A 16,436-nucleotide genomic window follows, 5' to 3' on the forward strand; every position below is an offset into this window, starting at 1 on the left:
CTTTCATATTTATAGGTAAACGTTTTGTCATAAGTATTTCACGAAAGCCTTTTTGGTTCCGGCTTCTTTTCCCACCTGCTGTTTGGATTAAGCCTGGGGTCTAAGTCCTAATGACTGAAGTGGCTCATATTCCATCAGATGTTGCTAGATTCTTGAGCTCTGTGATCCCTATTCCATTGGTTTGATTGCTACACCCCAGAGATGGTTGCTATGGGAGGGAGATAGTGATCCAGACTAAATTTCTGTGGCTTAGCTAGACCAACATTACAGAAAAAATTACAGAAAAAATTAAAAGTCTCTTGGCTGAACTACATATTGTCTTAAAGGAATTCTTAAAAAAAAAAAAGTACCAGAAATGGATCATTTAGGTTTTATTCTGTGTTACTGCCATTTGAGGTCATCATCAAGTACAAAATAATTTAAAAAATACAGAATTTTTTTCTAAGCTTTTTTTTTTTTTTCTAAGCTTTTTATTTAAAAATATTGTTTATCTCTCTACTCAACAGGAATATTTTGACACTGGAGTTTAAGCCAATTTTATACTGACAAGTGGTGTTATTTGGTAAGATTTCATCTTACCAAATACATTAAACTTTTTGTAGATGTTTTTGCTCTTACTTTCACACTTGAAAATTTTTTGTTTCAATGGAGGAGGAAATGTTACATTAGCAATAAAGAAAGAAAATCATTTATTTCTTAAATAACAGCATAATTAAATATAGTATAATTGTTTGTAGCTAGAACCATATTAGTTACCTGGAGACAGAAATAAAATACCTTGAATTATTAAATGTCTTGAGTCCTCATTGTATAATTTTACTTTTTGCAAATTAAAAACAGAGGTGGAAGATCATAGAGAAAGTAATACCATCCAACATTTAGTAACCTGTAACAAAAACTCATTTGTGATTTCTATTTAAAACATAAAATATTTACCTTAATATCTGCTTGTTTGGAAAGGCTGTCAGTCAAAAGAAGTGTAGAGAGGTCAAATAACAAGGATAAACCCCACAGGTATAATAATCTATAATTTCATCTGGTGGCATCTTTGTGCTTCAGATTGTGGAACATCTATAATACAAATTAGTGGGGGTGGATCCCAGTATGGGCCTGAGCCATAGTCATCATTGGATTCAAGCACAACCAGATGGCTCATAATCCCATCTAATCTGAGGTCCAAGGCTTAAGGGACAAAGAAGTTTCCCATAAATAACTCCTCCTAAGGGAAGAGAAAGTTGAGAAGCACAAGACAAGACCTACCATTGGGCAATGGGAATACTGGTAGTACACAGTCCTCATAAACACATCTAGGTAGGGGAAGAGAGGATACAATGCAGCAGTCACAGCATTTAAAAAAAAAGAAGTACTCCTGTGGGATGGGGCACCAGACAGCTCTTACGGATTGGGCAGCATTCACCCAGCAGTTGTAGCAGTGCTGGAAACAGAGGCTGTGTTGGAGAGGTGGCAAGTGAAGTTTAAGAGTTTCATATGACTTTGTGATAGACTTCAGGGACTTGGAAGCATTCAGTCACACAGGGAGCAGGAGACCAGGGAAGAAGAAAAGCAAGTGACTTGTAAACATACAAATATCCACCAGCAACTTCACAAACTAGTTGGGAGGAAAATGCCATGATTGCTGAAGGTTCAACAAAGGTGGAGGTGGTGTGGAGGGGATTAAGACGGAATTCTTGCTAGTGTGGCTTGGGAAAACCTGGCTCAAACTGAGTGATACACCTGCTTCATCTTGTTACATTTCCTACCCAGTAGAGGAAAACATTGAAATAGGTGAACATTGCCAGAGGTTGCACACTACATTTGACCCTGCATTTCTGTTCTATCCATCAAGATGCAATGGAAATCTTGACTTTGTGGATATTTGGGGCAGAATTTTACTGAAAATGATGAATTTTCAATGGAAGTCTTTTTCCCTTGTGGAAACCCTCCTAAAATTAATCAGATTAATTCCTTAAACAATTCTTTAGATATCGTGATTATGTTTTTTCCTCCATTTTTCCATTTTATTTTTAATTTTATCGAAGTTGCTTTATTTAGGATTCTTTTTGAAGTAAAATTCTGATTTTTTTCCCTTTATAAGTTCATATTAAATTTTACCAATGACAGCTTCTGCACTGGAGATGTTCTTTTTAACTAAATTTAGTTTTCTCATGATGTTTTATAAAGAATATCTGATTCTCCCATCAGTTTTAACAAATTTATACCATGTGTATAAATTTGTGTATAAATATGACTTTTAGTCCTATTACTTTGTGTTGATTATTTTCTACTGAAAATAGTTATAAATTGCAAATAAGACTATTGGAATTTATCTCTTGGAACAAAGATCACTGGTAGGATAAAGTGCAGCAAATATATTCCTGGTAGGGCTCAAATGTTTCTCTTGCCTGCCTGAGAGACAGTTCAGGCATATAGTTATGATTGCTATTTCTTTTTGTCTCAAGCTCTAAGAATGGGTTTATAGAAATCTATAGAAGTTTCTTGAAGAAATTACAAGGCAATGGGCTTACCAGTCAACATATTACAGTTGTAAGGGCATCGCATTTGGAATCAGAAGACCTTGGGCTGTGTTCTCTCTTTCAGATATAGTTCTGTTGTCCTAAAGCAGTTGTTTCACCTCTGAGAATCCATTCATTTCCTTTGCTATAAAATGGTGCCCTCTGTCTTAGTGGCTAAAGGATTCTTGTGAGACTTATATTGTAATAATATATGTGAAACCATTTTGTCAATAACAGAGTTTAAGCCCAAAAGTGCTATTAATGATAATAATTAACCTTAAGTTTCATGACACCTTTTTGATCAAGCACACTGTCTTCAAAACTTTCTATCAACTTGAATTTTGCCTTCTCAGAGTGACCCTACCTAACGACCCCTATTGTAAACACCCTTGACCTCCACCCCCTTTCATGTTTATCACAATTTTTAGTTACTTGCTTATGACATGATTTCTGTCTTCCCAGAATGTAAGCTCTGTAAAAGATTGGCCAGTGTTTTTCTTGTTCATCAACATATTCCCAGCATCTAAGCCAGTATCTGGCTCATAGGAAACAGTCAAATATTTTTTGAATGATCATATGCATGCATAAAGAAATGAATCCAGGAGAATACAGTCAAATGAGTCTTGTTTAGAAAAACTAATTTAAATCATTGAAACTGCTAAATTCACATAATTTTGCTTGGAGAGGCACATACTTGCACACACAGAATCTGCATGTCTATCACATACACATTATTTTTAGATAATTTTGGAATTTAGATAGGTTTACTGTTTTTTTTTTTCCTCCCAGATAGCAACTTGAAAATTCAGAATGAAATCAGAAGAAGCAAACGACTCCTACTACTAATCAAATCACCATGGGAAAGAGCCTGAAAGTGAGAGACTTAATGAGTTTTTGAACTTTTTCTATGCCATTCTACAAAATGAGGCTGAGGCTAGAGAGCACTAAAGTGAGTTGCTTAGTGTCATAAGGATGGTAAGTCGTAGTAGGCTGGATTAGGACAATGCCAGCAATGAACAATGATAAGGAAGTACAGTGATAAGGACAATGCCATCACTAAAGAGATTTGCAGGAAACTGAACACAGTTTTCTTCACTTATGTCTTACATTTGTTGCAAGATTCATAATTATTTATTCATTCAATAGATCAATCCTGTTTATAGTAGGTAATGGCTTTTAATAGTTTTTTTTGAGACTTTATTTTTAAAATAATCTTTACAACCCAACATGGGGCTCAAACTTAGTTCAAGCATTGCATGCTCTACCAACTGAGCCAGTAACCCCAAATGGACTTTTTATTAGTAAAAAGTTGTTTATTTTGCTGGGTTTATCCTTTCAATATTTAACAAATATAAGCTGCCATCAGTATCTGCTATTTGCAACAAGATTACTATTAATCTTAAATTCCTCTTTACTACCCCCATTTTCTCTTTGAGAACATCACATATAAAATTTACTTTTGAAAAAATGCTATTCTTTGTTTCTAGTTGTTTTTTTAATTCCAAATTTGGCCCCTTCCCTCTTGAAATGTACGCTATACCAAGAAATGGAAGTTATATTGTCTCCTGATTACAAACATCTATTTTATAACGTAATGCTCAAATTATTAAAAATGCCTAAAACATGCTCTTCAAATAATGAAATGTAATTTCAAGCACACTTGCTTCATGAAGAAAATAAGTTCTCTCTATATAAATAATTTCAAGAATGTAGGCTTTCTCTGTGTTTAGCCAAGAGGAGCATGATAACTCAGTCAAATTAAGATAAAACAAGAGTCTAGGGAAGAAAGATGAGGTTCTAGTTAAGAATGGAATCCATAAAAAAAAAAAAAGATGGAATCCATGACAATTTTTAGTTAATTAGACATTATTTTTATAAATGATTCAAATATTCATGTTTAAAAATATTCTGAATAAGTAGGAACAATAGAGTTTCAGAGGTAGAAAGGCCAGATTGGCCCCAAACGGGAAATGGGTCCCAACTCCAATTAGTTCGTAGAGGCTGCTTTGAATATTGTGTTGAAAGAAATTCTCAGGTTAATTCTGGGAATAGCAGTGAGAACCATGACTGATTAGCCATGTCACTTGGTGGAGAGAATGCACTAAGTAGCACAGGAGCCTTACCACTATCATTCTGGATTGGTTTACTATTCTTTGTTTCCCTTTTTATCTTTATTTTTGTAAACAAATTGACTAACAAATTAGAGAAGTGAACTAATTTATCCCAGGCCACACAATCAGGTTGAAGCAGAGCCAGAACCAGTATCCCATGCACTTGAATGATTGGTTCAGTGTTCTTAGTACTATATAGGCAGGGCTGTCTTCATGTGACATGTATTTTCTCCAGTGTCAGAAAACAAAATTTGAAGGGTGACTACTGAAATTTATATGCTAATAAAATCCAGGTAGAATTGGTTAGATGCTCAGGTTCCAGATAGTCTACAAACCTGAAGAATGTATTTCTGATGTTAGAACCACAAAGTGGCGTCAGTAATAAATGCATTGAGGCTATGAATACTTTTTCTATATTAATGAGGGGAATAAAAAATAAAACAATCTTTGTGTATCCAATTCCAGGTTTTTCATTTTGTAGAGACAGTACTACTGGAGTAGTCTGGAATGCCAATAGTAATTATTACTTAACAAAATTTTTAAAGCTTAATTAGATATACCTCATTAGAAGTGAAATAGTTTATATAGCCTTCCAAACATAGAGATTGCTAAAGTAGACATGGATTCATTTTACAGATTGCAAAGTGAGGAGTATAAGGCAGTTATTGGGGCCACATCCCTGATTGAATGAGGCACCAGTGAGCACAGCCTATTTCTAGAGAACTATAAATGTCTGCACACACAGAAGAGGAGTGTGGAGCAGAAGGTAGCAGGTCAGGATGTTAAATGTGCAGAAACAGAAAAGATAAAAAGAGGGTGGTATGGAGAACGGAAGGATTCAAGAACCTCTAAATTCCAATGCTTTAAAGCATGTCTGGAGCTCTGTCATTCAGCACTCCAGAGGCCTGGCTACACAACTAATTCCTCCCTCATCAATTGCTTTTAACTCTGGCAGCTGGAGCATTTCTCAGGATCAAAAAAAATTTTTTAAGTTAATGGAAAAGTGTTAATTTGGTTGCTTGAAATGTTCCTTATTTATTAGGTACATTTCGGCAATGGCAAAAATAGAGCACACTTTGAATAACAGGATAATTGGAATGAATAAATGAATGAATGAATAAATAAAATTGTTATTATCCATCTTTCCCCTAAAATAGTAATGGCTCATAAAGGCCCATTCTTCAGTTCTATAAAAAATATCATAAGCATCAACAAACATGGGAAGCATTTTTTTTTTTTAAACCTCCTGTTACAGAGGTTTTCAAACTAGTAATACACCTGGAAAGCTTGTTAAAAGTCCAGATTCCTGGGCTCTATTTCCAAAAATTCAGATTCGGAAGTCCTAGGTAGGCCTCAAGGATGTGCTTGTTAAACAAACACTCCAGGTGATTCTCACACAGGCGATCTGGGACCACACTTTGAGAAACACTGCCCCACAGGAATTCTTCTTGTCCACTTTAGGGTGAGTCACTGTATTCACCAAATTATACTTAACAGGCTTTGTAATGTTCTGAAAAGCAAATAGCCTACCACACAATTCAGCAAGAGATAAATGATCAAAGCATGCAGAAACCTAGCCTTCAAACCTATGTTCAGGTAGATTCTCGAAATAAAATCTCACTTATCTATCTAGGGAAGGCTTCTAGCCTCTCCACAGAGCCCCATGCATTACCCAATGTAGACAGAAGTCCCTTTGGATTCACCCTTGGTCTTAGGAAGCCCACATTAATATTTTCCAGATTTTTACCTCTTTTGGTGATAGTATAGAAATGTAATCTTCATAGATCATTCTGGCCTTTTCTTCAATGACTTTTTTGTTCTGCTCTTTCTTTAAGTCTTCACAAGCAAGCCAGAAAAGTAGGTTCTCTTCACTGTATTCTGTTCGGAGAAACTCTCTGAAAAGGTTTCTTCCTGCTGGGGCCTTCATCATCTTGTCAAAATTTTGAGACCAGGACAAGACTTCATCTGAAGTAGGATTTTGACTGCAAAGACAGAATTGGGCCATAATCAAAGGCAACTTGGACCTAAAAATTCTTAGTCCAGGTAGGGGAGAAAAGATAGAAACGGCTATTTACTTGCTGCCATCTAGTGGCCACTGCCCATTACTTTGGCCAGATCTGGCAAGTGTCAGGACGAGGCTTAGTTATTTCTGGGTAATAAGAAAAATTCATTTTGGCCCAAATGTGTGTTACAGAGCAAAGCATTCAAATAGCAAGGGGCTATGTACACTATGCACATGGTTATCTCAAATTTGTAACGAAGCCTGGAAATGTTCAGACCTTAATGTATTGCAAATTGACAAAGACAGCCTATGCATTAATTTGAAAGGCAAACTGCATTTTTTTGTTTGCATCTGATGTATATTTATGCATTTATTTCTATTTTTTGATGTAGATTTTACTGTTAAAGCTATAAGGTACACATTCCCTTGTCTTCTCTGATAGCTACTTTTTCATTTGTCACTAGATCTGAAATATAAATACATTGTGTGTACTTGTTACATATTTTCCTAGGCTCTAGCATTACTATATTTGAATATTATGAATGAAGTATTACACATGAATGGCGTATGAGATTTAAAAATCGCAGGGCCTTTATAATGACACTGAGGACTTTCTAGATCTTTATATTCAAATTTTCAGTGACTATGTTCATGCAGAAAGCACCAGTTATTACTCCCTTTGCTTATACATCAAAGACACGGAAAAGAGAAGCTTGGAGATTCTCACAGTAAATTGGTCCTGATCTTCCTTTCCTGTCCATTGGTTTATTTAAGAATTTTCCAACCTCCTCAAAGTTAAAAGTAGAACTACCCTGTGATCCAGCAATTACACAAGTAGGTGTTTATCCAAATAATACAAAAATACTAATTCAAAGGGATACATGCACCCCAATATTAATGGCATATCTACAATAGCCAAATTATGGGAAAAAAGTAATGAATGAATAAGGAAAATATGATTTATATATATAAATCACACACACACAAACACAAATGGAGTATTACTCAGCAATGACATTGGATGGAATTAGAGGGTATTATGCTAAGTGAAATAAGTCAGAGAAACACCATATGATTTCACTTCTATATGGAATTTAATAAGCAATAAAAATTAACAAAGGAGAAAGAGAGGCAAACCAAGAAACAAGACTCTTATCTCTAGAGAACAAACTAATGATCACCAGAAGGGAGGTGGGTGGGGAAATGGGACTAGGTGATGGGGGTTAAGGAGTACACTTTTTGTGGTGAGCACTGGGTGATATATGAAAGTGTCGAATCACTGTATTGTACACCTAAAATTAATGCTATGCTGTATGTTAAATGGAATTTAAATAAAAACATTTTAAAAAAGGAAAAGAAATAATTTTCCAACCTGAAATACACTTGGTGAAAGAAATATTTGTATTTTATTTTTTATTTTTTGACTAAGCATTTTAAATAGATGTTACTATTCCAAAATATCTGAACTTCCTCATTCATTTAAAAAATTTTAAGATGGAAAAATTACCATGAAGCACCAACATTAAGATTTTTTCATAGGAAGCAGAAAAACAAAGTACCTATAATTATACAAGTAATCTACTTGTATTTTAATTTTGTTCTATAGATATTACAATGAGAAGTTGATTTTCATTTTGGAGAAAATACTTGATTAGAGTCTGTTCTGATGGAAAATGGAAGAGGGACTAGCTGAGTGCCCTTTCTGACCAACTTTGGTAATTATGTATCTTTTTGTGTGTATTTTAGACTCTGATAAACAGCAAAATGCAGAAAAAATATTCATGGAAAAGAGAAGAATTAGGACAATCGGGGGCTAATTCATTTTAACATTAATTCCTTTTTAAAAGAGAAAGATAAATTCAGGCAGTGTTTTAGCTGATAGCTGAACACAGTTAATAGAAAAACTGATGAAAAGCAGTTGCCATCACAAAATAAGATCTCCCAGACTGAGAATACATTCATTTCACAAGACCATCTTGAGGGGTACCAGGACACGAGATACTTGAGCATGGAGTAGATGTAAATGGTGTACAAATACAGGACACAAGTACAAGGTAAAACACACTTACCATTCCTCTAGGACTTGGATACTCTCCATTTTTGTGGTATGTGTGGGTCTTCCTGCATTTTCCCCTCTTTCTTCATTCCTAACAGTGAGGCTGCAAGGTAGTATAATACTTTATTGTGTCTAGGGAAAACCAATATTTAAAGAAAAGAAAAAAAATGGCAGAAACTATTTCATAGAAGAATTTTATTCTTAACTATGTGAGAATATATAAAGTACACAAAGAGTGATGCCATTTTTAAATGGGGAAGCCTATATTAATTAAATGAAAATAATTATTTAGCAAAATAATGAAGTAAATAATCTCAAAAATGGGTACTGTTATACGTTCTGTCTTCATCCTTACATAATTTGAATTACTTAAGATCTCCCAAGATACACAATTATATGCTTTAATATTTGATATACAACATCATTGTTACTCTCTGGAGTAATGTCATTTTGACTTTTGGTTAGTTCCATTCACTGTTTTCTATTTATTTTCCCCCACTAATAGCTAAGAAGATAAAATGTTTCAGAATCTAAAACAAAATTTGCTCAATTCACATCATCATTTTCTGCATCCTAGGTGTTCTGTCCTGGATACCATCAATCCTCCATCCACTCAAGTTCGAACTACTGGATTTATATTTGACTTTGTCATTGTCCTTCCCTCCCGTTTAGTCAGTTGTTAATGTCTTGAGAGGGGCAGGCCAGCCACTGTGAGGGTATGGGTAGGAGCATTGGTCAGAGGGGTCTCTGTGTCTCTAGAATGTAAATTTTAAAATTCTGCAGGATTTTAGTTCTGCTTTAGTAACCCAGAACACAAATTGTCCGATTCAGGAAAACTGCTGCTGAGCAGCACTATAGGGTGGAACACTCAAGGTTCCAGATGTAAACGAGACATAATGAGGGAGGTTATGGGCAATACTGTGAAACGGTATTGGGATGACTCAATTTGAGCTACTGAATAGCAATTAGCAAACTGATCCCTCTTTCTAAAAGCCCTGAAGCTTCATGGGAGCCGGTCAGAGACAAAAAGTTCAGATAACATGCCTTTCACTTGTTGGACATTCATTTATTCAATGAGGGGAAATGGAAACTATTATTTCCTAGTGCCTATTATGTGCCAGGCGCTGTCCCTTTTATTGTGCCCATTTTATAGATGAGCAAACAGAGCCACAGAGATGTCTAGTAGGTTGGCCCAACATTGGACACTAAATATGTTGTACGGTTGTAATTTGAATCCCATTCTATCACACAACTCTGTACTCTTTATTGAGTACACGTTAAAAATTATGCTCTCTGATAGGCGTCGAGGCAATATACTACTTGTGTGAATGAATAAAAGGGGCACTAAATATGGTTGTGGTGGAAAGAAGGGGGCTAGTGGGATGAGGATTCCAGCAAATCATTGTTAATTTGAGAAGTTCGGCAATGAAGTGGAGACATCGTCTCATTAATTCAATTTTTTTAAGATTTATTTCAGACAGTGTGTGCATGTGCACGTGAATGGGGGGAAGGGCAGAGGGAGAGAATCCTCAAGCAGATTCCAAGCTGAGTGTGGAGCTCAATGCAGGACTTGATCTCACAACTCATGATATCATGACCTGAGCCAAAACCAAGAGTTGGACGCTTAACTGAGCCACTCAGGCACTCAAATATTAATCCATTCTTTCATTCTCATAGGCAAGAGGAAGGAAAGAGAGAATGTTGCAAAGGGAAGAATCAAAGGAAGAGGGGCCAATCTGCAACTGAAAGAGACTAGATAGGAAAATCTACTTGGGAAAAGTAGACTACCCGGATAAAAGAGAACTCAATGGGAATTGCAAAGGTGGTGTGGCTAAAAGGATTCTGGGAAGCTGATTGTTACTTAAACACCCAGCAAACTGACTAGTGTTCAGCAGAGAAGCAGCTTATAATCAAGCAGCAGGTCCAGGCTTATAATCAATACTCAGAGCCTTCAGTGTGGGGAAGGGGGAAAACTGTGAGGTGGGATTCAGAGAGAGAGAGCAGCATAGTTGTTTATGTCTCTGCATGTGGAGACTGAATGTGTCTGCACTTGATGTAATCTAGAACACTTAGCCCTCAATGTGGCAACACGCTTAGGTCAGGGAGGTGAGAAGATCCATTAACTTCTCAAAGTACCTCTGAGTAGGAGTGCTTCTCTGGAAGTTGATGTATTTCTAGTAACTATGGGAAAGTGGGTGGGAGGAGGTAGGAATACACTAGTAACAATATCCTGTGAAATTTCCTGGGAGAAATTCATGATGCCAAAGTATATAAAATATGCAGCATTTTTGTAAATTCTGGAAAGATCATATTGAAATAGGAAATTAATACTTATCCTGCCAAGCTTTACTGAGCTTGTATGTGCATATGTGCACGCACATAGTAAAATACCATAAAAAGGCCAGAAAATGAGCCTGGTTTCACTGATTAAATAATAACCTCCTTGAGAATGTATTTCTGTTACATTTCCACAGTGTCCCACAGAGTATGCCATGCAAATGCAGCTGTACTTCACTTTATGCAACATCTTATTTAAAAAATTTGTTCTCAAAAAAATAAAAATAAAAAAATAAAAATAAAAAATTTGTTCTCCATTGCGTCTTTGCTGTAGAGTAACAAATCTGGGATCCACATGCATGATTCACAAGTTTCTGAACAGGAATTCTGGCTCTTAGATCTGTTTCTGTGATATTTACAAACATCTCAAATGCCACCATATTAGAGTGATCATCATGAAATATTGGGTTGTGTTTATATCTTTCATTTCTACAGATGGTAAAATATGGACACACATTTGTACCAAAACTGCTTATGATGGATATTCAATAACTGCTAACTGTTCACTGCTCCATTTCTTGATCTAATATCGGATACAACACTGCCCTGTAGAAAGAAACTGACTTTCAGCAATTGTCAAGCATTCTTTTAATTAACTTTCCTTTACTACTATTCTTAAAAAATTGGTTTCAGAGTTCCAATGATCAAGAACCACTGATAATGCCACTTTAAGATGAAGAAAAATGGATAAAATGATAAAGGAGTTGGTACTAGACTGTTTGCCAACCATGTCTTAGAAATGATAAATGTCTGTCCTCAGTTTCACTTGGTTTTGCTCTAAGTAATATAGTGGAGCTTTTTTTTTAAGGTAATAAATGACAGGAAATATTTGCTCTAGATAAGTACACATACACACTGATAGATCAGTATAGATAGATGATGGATCTACTCATGTGCTTGAGAAAAGCTTTAGAAGTAAATCAAGTTTAACAGTTATGAGGGGGTCGGGTGGAAATATGGTTTTTTTTCACTTTTACAATGTTTACAACATTTTTTTTTTAAAGATTTTATTTGTTTATTCATGAGAGACACAGAGAGAGAGACAGAGACACAGGCAGAGGGAGAAGCAGGCTCCATGCAGGGAGCCAGATGTGGGACTGGATCCCAAGATCTGGGATCACGCCCTGAGCCAAAGGCAGACACTCAACCGCTGAGCCACCCAGCCGTCCCTGTTTACAACATTCTTAACCAACAATTCTGCTTTTTAAACAACTAAAGCTATAAAGAGAATGCATGTACAATGCTCACTGTAGGAGTCTTGATCAAAGCTTAAGTATTTTATAGAAGACAGTGCCAATAATCTAGGCTAAGTATATTAAAATAAGCATTTAAAATTCCATTAGAAATCTTCTAGAGTGGCAACTTTGAGAAGGGAGAAATACATTTGGTACATTTCAGAAAATAAGGAAATCTGCCTTCTTTGTTTAGGGGTGAATTGTTGGTTTGTTTACAGGGGAGTCAGGCTAGTGGGGTGGGTAAACATTACCTGCTGCTTGTTGCAGAGCTTACCTACTGATTCATTATCATGAATGTGTGTAGGGCCTATTTTAGAAAACAGTCTACTTTTGTAGGAAAAACAACTAATTCTTAGGGAGAGCCCTTGAAATAGTTGTCAATAAGATGAAAACTTTACAGTAGCTATTGGAACTCTAGGATAGAGGCCGATCACAAAACCACATATTTTTATACAAAACCTCAACTTAAGAATTCATATGATGCTTGAACTTAATTCTATGACTTCAAGGCTGGAGAAAGATTCACTGTCATTGGTAAAGACAGATACTATTCAATATCTTAAAATTCTCACAGTAGATCAGTTTTTCTTTTTTTATTTAATAGCTTCTACCTCAAATTTTCCAGTGCAAAAATGGAATCAACATCCTTCAGGCTCTGAAAAAGAACTGGTAGGTTATTCTTTAAATCTTTCATTTTTGTTTTTCTCAGTGAAAATACCATGATAAAATAATACTACCGCTTTATTTAGGAGTCAACAACAATTTATAAATATGTATGAGACACCTGGTTCATGCAATGTAGCCTGGGATGGAATTCAAGATGAGTATGACAGCCTCTGAAACTGAAAAGCTCTGACAAGTAAATAATCACACAGCACTCAATGAGAGCTAAAATAGTGGTGTGCATATAGTGTTTCTTAGGTAGTTGGAGTGTCTATGCATTTGCATGAAAGACTTGAGGAGGCTTCGCAGAGGAGGTAATGATTAAACTGAGCTGAACAAAGAACAGGTGTTTAAGATGGAGACCAGGACAAAGGGAATTCCAAGCAGAGAGGGGATGTCACATGTAAGAGGCTCAAGAGTTGTAAAAAGCCATGATATGAATGTAGGTCAAAATGGGCAGATCAGATGTTTCAGGGTGGGAGCAATAAATGAGAATAGGCAGTGAGGTGTGTTATGTAATGGGCCAAGAAAACAACAAGGTGCTCTCCAAATGTAAAATATACCTTTATAATGACTTTAGCTTTCCATGCTTTATTTTCCTCCACTCATAATGGGGATAATGTTAAGATCCACTATACACACAGTTGTAAAGCAAAAACCAAAAACTTGAGACAAAGAGGCAAATTATTGCACATGCTTAATCAAATATAAGGGCAAATGAATCTCATATTAAAATGACAATTCCAGGTTTATTAAAGACCTTTTAATTTCACCGTGAGGAAATAAAAGCCTTACGCTCTGCCATTATTGTAAGTAAACACTTTCTTATACATTACCTTACTACTACTTCCTCACAACAATCCTGTAAGGTAAGGAGGGAAGTTGTTATTCATCATTCCCACTTTATTTCAGAGGAAGCAGTCCCCGAGTTTGATTTACACCATCCCCACAACTACAACACTTCAGGGCTGGCCTTGAACTCTCATCTTCTGATTTCTGGTCTCCTGTTCATCTTCATGATTCAATGCCACTTCTCTTTATATAAAAGAATTAATTGTAGTATTTTTACCTTTTTAGTTATTTACAGAGATTAACTGCTTTTATTTATTTATTTATGTATTTATTTATGTATTTATTTATGTATTTATTTATGTATTTATTTATTTATTTATTTATTTATAAAGCTCTTATTTATTCATGAGAGACACAGAAAGAGAGGCAGAGACACAGGCAGAGGGAGAAGCAGGCTCCCTGTGGGGAAGCCGATGCAGGACTTGATCCCAGGACCCTGGGATCACGACCGAGCCAAAGGCAGATGCTCAACCACTGAGTCACCCAGGTGCCCCAGATTGATCGCTCTTAGATGTCTGGAAGGGGAAAATCTTTAAGATAAACTGGTTGACTGAGTACAAATGCCTCCTCTCTTGGCATTGTCCCACGGCTATCAGGCTAAAGGAGTTACAGCCCAGAGGGCTAAATATACAGTAGATAGTGCCAAGAAGCAATTTCTCAATTTCCTCCCTGGAATTTGAGATGACCAAGAAGGAGCTGTTACAGAGGGTTTTGACAGGGAAGCCTAGATGAGGAAGAGAAGAGGAGATGCTGGTCATGACTGCAGATCAGGTGTTGCTCCGGCAAAGAGCCTCCTCGGAGTACAAGTTGCTCCCATCAGCAGAATAACTTTCAGCAGAAGGAAATGTAGAAAGGAAAATGGCATTAATGTGTTGCTTAGAAAAGAAAATGGAAAAGGCACCAGAAGGTGGGCCAGTAACCATATGCCATCCACAATTTCTCACATATATGAATCAGCCATAGTGAAACCTCTGACTTCAGCCTCATCAGTTTTATGTATACGTTTTGATGAAACAGCTTGGTTTTGAATGGGGTATGTGGGGATGGAAATGGTAGCTAGAAATTTGTATCTGGAAATGTTATACAATACTTGTCCCAAAAAAGTAAAAACACTGCCTCGTAAATATTCTTCCTTTTGTAACCACGTATAATAATCATATGTGAAACAGAATCGTGTCATAAAACAAGTATTTTATTTGGCTTAAGTTTTTATTTAATAAACTTCTCCAAAATAAAATAATCTGCTGTTAAAAATATGTCCACTAGATGGCTGTGTTGCCTTTATAAATATAATTTTTAATCAAATTTGAATAAAAAAACTGAAAAAGTTTCTGGGAGTAATTACCCTTATTTGGAAAAATATTCTTCTACATGTGGAGTTTTGATAATTATATCTTTCTAAGGAACTGGAGGAGAGTCATTCAGTTTTTCTGTGAGTAAAATAATCAAACTCGAAGGGGATATGTTTAATCTCAGGAGGTGCACATAACTGCACCAATTTTTCCTTTTAGTATTTATTTATTTTTTTTGTTTTGTTTTGTTTTTTGTTTTTTTTTTGTTGTTTTTTTTTTCCTTTTAGTATTTAGAAAATGTTCTGGATAGCCCCCAGCCCCGAGTCATTTAATTCAGAATACTTAAAAAAAAAAAAAAAAAAAGGCAGGCATAATCCTATTAACATTATATTTACCCTTTACCCTTTCCTTTTTTTTTTTTAAGATTTTATTTATTCATGAGAGACACAGAGATGGAGGCAGAGACATAGGCAGAGGGAGAAGCAGGCTCTCTGCGGGGAGCCCAATGCAGGGCTCCCAGGACCCTGGGATCAGGACTTAAGCCAAAGGCTGATGCTCAACCATTGAGCCACCCAGGTGCCCCTATTGTTACTCTTTCCAGTAAGTTGATTGAAACTCTATTGTCTCTTGCTGGGGTAGTATGGAACTTAAGTCACATGTTCTTAAGATAAATTAATTTGGCAAGGTTTCTATCTAGCAACAGACAAGAAATTTTTATTGGCAATTCTTGAAAAGAGCCATTGTGAGAATAGATTTCCAAACGATTTTCATTCCAGTTTGGGTTATATGTAAGTAATTATGTCTTTTTTTGATGCATGGAAGCTGAAGACAAATTTCTTTATTCATCCTTTCTCTCTTTGCTAATAATCCCTCTATACATGCTTGTGTTTAAAAAGATGGGTTTCAAAAATTCCCTTTTTCCATTAGTATTGCATTTTTATTTCAAACTCCACATCATGTATTTTAGGTTCATTGACACATCAATTTTATTTAGGATGCCAACTGCTGACAAGTTATTACATAGTTAAAATCTGGATCCATTATGTAAAGCTTATTTTTAGTTAAATAACCGAAGTTTTTTATTTGGCACAAACAAGGTTTCTTTTTTATTTTTTTATTTTTTAAAATTATTTTTTTTTTTTTATTTTTTATTTATTTTATTTTTTTTTATTTTTTAACGAACAAGGTTTCTTCCCCCCACCCCTTAAAATTAAAGAAGTACAGGACTGAATATTTAGATGTACTTTATATAATACATGCCCATCATCAGAATCTATTTCAGTTCTCAGGTTGATTGAAATCCTATTTTAAGCTCTAATCTTTTAACCCACTGTAATTTTTCCTGTAAGCCATAATTAAGTTAGTTGATGCTTTT

At 35.6% G+C, this 16,436-nt stretch overlaps 1 protein-coding gene across 7 annotated transcripts in view; it reads right to left on the reverse strand.

Annotated features, from left to right (window-relative positions):
* The window catches only part of RGS17 (regulator of G protein signaling 17), a 96,226-nt gene that overhangs the window by 7,898 nt on the left and 71,892 nt on the right, over positions 1-16,436 (reverse strand). For 5 of the 7 annotated variants that reach the window (XM_049113772.1, XM_049113771.1, XM_025422585.3 and 2 more), the window contains 2 exons: positions 8,696-8,785; positions 6,372-6,606 (listed from right to left, as the gene is read on the reverse strand). In XM_049113772.1, the coding sequence (XP_048969729.1) occupies positions 6,372-6,606; positions 8,696-8,785 (325 nt within the window). Of the gene's footprint in view, positions 1-936; positions 1,072-6,371; positions 6,607-8,695; positions 8,786-16,436 lie in introns of all 7 variants that reach the window. The other 2 variants (XR_004810575.2, XR_007412741.1) reach the window with 1 other exon arrangement.

The sequence above is a fragment of the Canis lupus genome, chromosome 1 (assembly GCF_003254725.2).
Source record: "Canis lupus dingo isolate Sandy chromosome 1, ASM325472v2, whole genome shotgun sequence".
Classification (NCBI taxonomy): Eukaryota; Metazoa; Chordata; class Mammalia; order Carnivora; family Canidae; genus Canis; species Canis lupus.